General features: G+C 41.0%; 1 protein-coding gene across 2 annotated transcripts; it reads left to right on the top strand.

The window, feature by feature from the left end:
• The first annotated feature begins 1,224 nt into the window (after window positions 1–1,224).
• On the top strand, window positions 1,225–3,360 carry si:ch211-133l11.10 (rho-related GTP-binding protein RhoU). Of its 2 annotated transcripts, XM_062448109.1 has the most exons (4): window positions 1,225–1,728; window positions 1,897–1,955; window positions 2,056–2,082; window positions 2,568–3,360. In XM_062448109.1, exons 1-4 carry the CDS (start codon window positions 1,485–1,487, stop codon window positions 3,030–3,032), a joined length of 795 nt encoding a protein of 264 aa, XP_062304093.1. In that variant the 5' UTR covers window positions 1,225–1,484; the 3' UTR covers window positions 3,033–3,360. The 2 variants fall into 2 exon arrangements, with proteins under 2 accessions (XP_062304093.1, XP_062304094.1); XM_062448110.1 differs by lacking the exon at window positions 2,056–2,082.
• The last annotated feature ends 2,627 nt before the right edge of the window (window positions 3,361–5,987 follow it).

Below are 5,987 nucleotides of genomic sequence, written 5' to 3'. Positions count from 1 at the left end.
GGTAACGTCGCGGGTTACCAACTGAGCACTTACTGGCAACGTTGCCGCAACGTCATCTGTTAGCTGGGTATTGCCTTATACGCTGTGATGTAGGTATGAGCTATGCATCATATTATTATTTTACTTTTATTCATTTAACTTTATTTGCAGACTCAAGGTCCAGATAGAAAAATACACATAACATATTACAAGAAGGGTACACACAAACATAAATACATACAGACATACTGGCTACCACATATTACATAAGGGGAACATACAAAACATACACACATACATACATACAAATATACATATAGCTCATACAATGCACAACAATTAAAACAGGTATATATGCGTATTCCAGTGTTTCCAGAGTTATCTGGTATCACTAAGTGCAGGGTTGGTTAAGTCGGTTAAAATTGTTAAAATCTGTACATAAAATTCCTCAGCCCAGCATGGAAGGTGGGAACATTATTCATCACAAACAAAAGGCACTGGTCCATCTTGGACACTTCAACAAGATTCTAAGTGCATCATTGTATGCCACTTTTATCTTATGCATCTTTGCTTTACTGTAGCTGCACCATAGGTGAGCTGTATACAGTGTAGTACAGTATGCTCTAAAAAGAGATGTTTTAACTTTGACATTACACATATGAAATTTGCGTGCCAGCATATTTGCTTGACCATATAATTTACAGCACTGACGCTGTATGTCATCAGCGTCACATAAATCATCCCTGATGAAGTGGCCCAGGTATTTTGCTTTAGCAACTACTTTCAGCTCTTGCCCTGACAAGTAAAAGGAGGGGAGGCATAACTTCCTGTCCTCTTTAGTTCTGGCAATCATTACAACACTCTTTTTTACATTGAATTTGATATCATACTGTAGTCCATAGTTTGAGCAGACTCTAAGCAGTTGCTGTAGGCCAGCACTATATGGAGACATAACAACTAAATCATCTGCATACATCAGATGATTCATACACCTATCCCCCACCATACAGCCAGTCTTACACACTTCTAATGCCCTAGAGAGGTCATCCATATACAGATTAATAAGAACAGGTGACAATATTCTTGTCTAACCCCATTGGTAACTGAAGGAGCCGAAGTTGTCTTCCCGCATCTCGTTTGCATAGTTTGATGGGAGTACCAATAATGCAATATTAAATAAAGCAAATGTTTGTATCCGTTCTAGTTCACTTTAAAAGCACGCACATCACATGGCGTCTAGTAGTCTAAGCTTCTTATGACCATGAACACAAGAAGCAGAGAAGCCATTCGACTCATATCATGCTACGGACAAATCAAACGGTAGTCTTTGAACTTTGTTCAGCCGGACAGCTATTTGCAATCAAAATGCAGGCTATTTTATAATTTCTTGTTTAATATGTTATAGTCTGGATTCGAACAAAACTATCCACACGAGTATCGAGATGAAAATGCTATAGGAAATATTTTGAAACCTTAACTATAGGCGCAAATTGCTTCTGTAAGATATGGGGATGCAGAAAGCCCGTCGAGTGTCGGACCCGGTGTGTTGTCAGTTTTCTCCGAGTTGTCCAAAATACCGAGATTGTCAACTAAATTCGAAACGACGACGGTCAGGCTCCGTACCTGAGCGTAAAGTGAATTGCGTCCTCGTTGGAGATGGAGCGGTAGGCAAAACGAGCCTGATTGTCAGTTATACCACCAATGGATACCCAACAGAGTACATCCCAACAGCATTTGACAACTTTGCAGGTCTGTTTGTAATATGATATCTCTGTTAAATCATATAGCCAGTAGTGCGTTATTGACATCGACACAAACCATTCAGCAGTCAGTGCTATTGTACATTCACTCTGTGATCCTCAAAACATGTATATCCTCAAACACAGTTTATAAATTGTTTTCTATCTGCATTAACAGCAATGGTTGTTGTGGATGGAAAACCAGTGAGATTACAACTCTGTGACATGGCTGGCCAGGTGAGTGAAATTAGATCTATACAGTCTACATTTTGATCAGATGAAGTTTTCAATAATTATTCTTTGTTTTCCTGTTCCAACATTCTCTGCTTGTGAATAGAAATGGGGATTTGATGAAACTATTAACGTAAGCCGTAATATAAATCTATCTAATATCGGTTTTAGGCTGATTTTAGACTCCAGTTTCAAATAGTTTATAAGATATAGTATGTGGTTCAAACAGTTGTAAACGTTTTAGTAGACTAGTAATATACTAGTCCCCTTTTGGGTGCATCCTTAAAACCTCCCCTATTTTCTTCATTGCAGTTTGTCTGAGCATTTCTCTCAGACAGCACTCTGTCCCCAATTCCAAACCCTATATCGCCCCCTGTAGGATGTGTACAAGTGGTTTACATGACCTCCTGTGGTTCTGTGTTTATTATTGCCCCCCTTCAGTTTACATTTTAGACCCTTCTGGTCAAGACTCCGTATTAGAGTACACCAAAGATATACATTGTCGAGCAATAATGTGCTGTGCTTAAAACGTGTCACACTAGTCAGAAGGTGTGTGACTAGTTTAGAAAAAGTATTTTCTCTGTTTTTTTTTTTACGTTGTTGCCTCTTGTTATTTAGGAGGAGTTGGACCGTCTCCGGCCCCTGTGCTACAGAAATGCCGATGTCTTCTTGCTCTGCTACAGCGTGGTCTGCCCTTCCTCATTGTGTAATGTGACAAACAGGTGGGTGCCTGAGGTCCGACGCATCTGCCCCAGGGTGCCCGTGGTGTTGGTGGGCACCCAGCTGGACCTGAGAGAAGATGTCCAGGTTCTCATCCATCTGGCACAGAACCAGGAGACACCCCTGAGCGCAGAGGAGGGCCAGGAATGTGCCCAGGAGATAGGGGCCATCACCTTTATCGAGTGTTCAGCTCTGACCCAGAAGAACCTGAAGGATGTATTTGATTCGGTCATCTTGACTGGGATTCAAGAAGTAGACAGCATGCAGACTCTGAGGAAGAAGACACCTCATAAGATAAAAAGCCTTTCAGAGTCATGGTGGAAAAAGCTAAGTTGTTTTGTTGGAGACCAGGAGATAAAGTAAACATCAAGAATCCTCAGTCGTCCATTTAGGAAGTCCTTTTGGATGTCTTTTTTTTTTTTTTACATTAGCATTTACAATATTTTCACAATTTACTGGATACAATGTTTCATCCAGAAACTCAGATTGGTCTAAAATCTAAATATAGAAAAGTAATATTTTTTATTACTTTTAAAGGTAACATTTATTGTTTGAATATTCCAACTATAGAGAATGCGAAGTTGACGTCACGCCGCGTTGAATTCTGGGTAAATGGAAAAAACGTTTTGTTTGGGCGCCATCTTGTGAGGTCAACGGACATATACAACATACATCAGTGGGCGTCTTGATCACATAGGGTGTGTTCGAATACCCTTAAAATGCTCCCTTCCATCCTTCCTTCCTTCCTTCCTCCCTATTAAGAGAGCAAGGACTGTTCGAAATGTCTTAAACCTTCTCTTCCGCTTTAGTAAGATACCTTGAAATACGTCACATAACGGTCATTTTTCAAGAGAGCATCTGAGTTGTCTTGCTGTCTTAATGGCGGCAGGTATTACCCATAACTCTGTGCGCCAGAACCCAAGCCAGAGAAAAAATAATAATAAGATGGCTGAACAAGTCAGTCAGGAGGTCCAAACTGGGATCAAAAGTATTCATAAGTGTAAGTTTCTTTGCTTTTTTTGCTTATTTTTTTTTTTAAGTTACCGAGAAATAATGGGTGTATTATGTAATTATGCCATGATTGATTAACAAAAAAAATCGTCTGAATTAGTTAGCAAGGTATCCGTTAGCCAGGTCGCTATCGCTATCGGTAGCTGAAGATTGTTAACAGGCTTGCTAACGTTAGCTCTGGTATTTATCTGTATTTAATGCAAGATAGTTAAGAAAGTGAACGGTTGTTTATGATGTGAAATTGTAAATGTGCATTGTAACTGCACACAAAATGTACTGTAAAAATAACCTGCTATTTAAAAATACATCAATGTGTCTTAACTGTCAGTTGGTTGCTGTTAACTGTCAGTTGGTTGCTGTTAACTGTCATAGCTAGTTCGCCAGCAAGATAGTTAAGAAAGTGAACGGTTGTTTATGTTTCTAGAAAATGTGCATTGTAACTGCATACAAAATGTACTTTAAAAATAACCTGCTAGTGCGAGCACATAAGTACACGCAGCGCGATGACGTACATCCTATCTTAATAGACTGTTCGAAATCAACGGTTTTTGAGATACCTTCCCCCGAAAGGACCTCTCTCGTCAGACACCTGTCCAACTAGAGATCAAGGATTAGACAGCTATCTAAGAATTCGAACACACCCATAGACTTATATATTAATAGACACAGCTAGATTTTTCTTCCAAGATGGCATCCCCATTCATTTCTATGAAAAGTGCTCAGTGGCGCAGTGGGGCAAGCGAGAGCGCGATATGGACCGCGCCATCTTTCCAGACTTACTTGGCCGGTCTTGCGCAGAAGCTTGTTCCTAGCTCCAAAACTCGTGCATGCGTGCAGCTAGCTGTATACGTCATACTTTGCGACAACCAGTCGCGAGCTTGTGAGCTGGAGCTAAGGCATTGCATAAAATTGTCAGAATGTGGTACAAGTCCGATCAAGAAGCAGATACATGTGAACTTTACGAAAATCAGTACTATTAGTACTGTAGTATTATACGTGCAGGACCTATACGTTGCTCTTTTTGCTTCGTGTTTTTAGTTTGACTGCTTAAGTTTTGTGTCGGATTAAAGAAACTGTAAACTTGAATATCTGGCTCCGTCGTTGTTCTAGCTCGGCAAAGCAAGCTAAATTAAGCCTACATATGTTACTATTGTAATGAATATTGGTTCGTTCGTGGAGCAGGAAATTACTGCCAAATATGTCAGGCTGAAAGAACACCACTACAAACGGGTAACAATATAACAAGGTCTTTATTGCGTCAGGACAAGGGTTCTCTAAAAACGCTACGTCACTCGTGTATAGGGGAGCCCAACTATCCCCCTTTGGACGGTGCCCTGCTCCTCACACCCTGTTCTCTCCCACCGCCAGGTAATTTAATAAAGCTAATTAAAATGGACAAGACAACAGACAATGATAGGGTACTTAGCCGCCGCTTGGCGAGACCCTCCCCCGGGGTCTGAGCTTGGGCCCGCCGTACACTTTCTGGACTGGATGTTGGCTGGACGGGTTGTTGCTTAAGTCGACAATCAATTACAGAGCACTCTCCTACTTTCCCCGCCCTATCGCTGCTAAAGGAGGCAGATATTCCTCCCCTCCTGCCACAGGAACACTAACCCCTCTCGCTCGCTGACTTCGTCGCCGGCAGTCCTTATAACTGCGAACGCTCGCCACCCGCCTCCCAAAGTGCTCACGCTCCGACTAGCCTTCCTCTGTCTCCGCCAGTCCCCCTTTTAACCACTCCTCTATACCCCCTATAATCAGCCACACCTGCAGCCACTAATTACATGAGCCCGCAGCTCATTTCCATTACACTATGTTACTGTATACTAATGATGATGAGTGTTGCTTACTATTACTAGCTTATTGTTAATGCCATCGTTGAGATGTTAACTGACATAAAGTTCTAAGAAAATATAGTCGTTATAACGACCATAACAATATTGTGGTTATCAGACATGATTTATACATCTTCGTCTTTGCTCCAGAATAACATGTCAACAATTTATAATGACGCCGTAACATGCCACGATATTATAACTAATTATATTAGGCTATATTTACGTTTGTCATGCTATGAGCATAATAGCATTCATTACAAAATGGTTAAATGTTCTTTAAAATAACGGAAACTCTACAAACAACCGCCATGTGCAAACATTTGTAAAACTTGCTACAATAAAGCCAGGCAACTGTAGATTAACAAATCCTTTCTCCTTGTTCTCATTCAGCTCTGGTAAATCAGCGATTTGCTGATGTTCCCTTTTGTGCTCGTCCCCTGTTCGTATCCGCGAGCACGTTTCCAGGCAA

This window comes from Osmerus eperlanus, chromosome 22 (assembly GCF_963692335.1).
Source record: "Osmerus eperlanus chromosome 22, fOsmEpe2.1, whole genome shotgun sequence".
Lineage (NCBI taxonomy): Eukaryota > Metazoa > Chordata > Actinopteri > Osmeriformes > Osmeridae > Osmerus > Osmerus eperlanus.
The sequence above is the reverse complement of the archived record's forward strand: the minus strand, read 5'-3'. Positions and strand labels throughout refer to the sequence as shown.

Bases quoted from the DNA above. Each gene is read 5' to 3' on its own strand.
- si:ch211-133l11.10 (XM_062448109.1), top strand. From the start codon at position 1,485: ATGGGGATGCAGAAAGCCCGTCGAGTGTCGGACCCGGTGTGTTGTCAG. The intron at 1,956-2,055 runs GTGAGTGAAATT...GCTTGTGAATAG, and splicing joins TCTGTGACATGGCTGGCCAG to AAATGGGGATTTGATGAAAC. The intron at 2,083-2,567 runs GTAAGCCGTAAT...CTTGTTATTTAG, and splicing joins GATTTGATGAAACTATTAAC to GAGGAGTTGGACCGTCTCCG.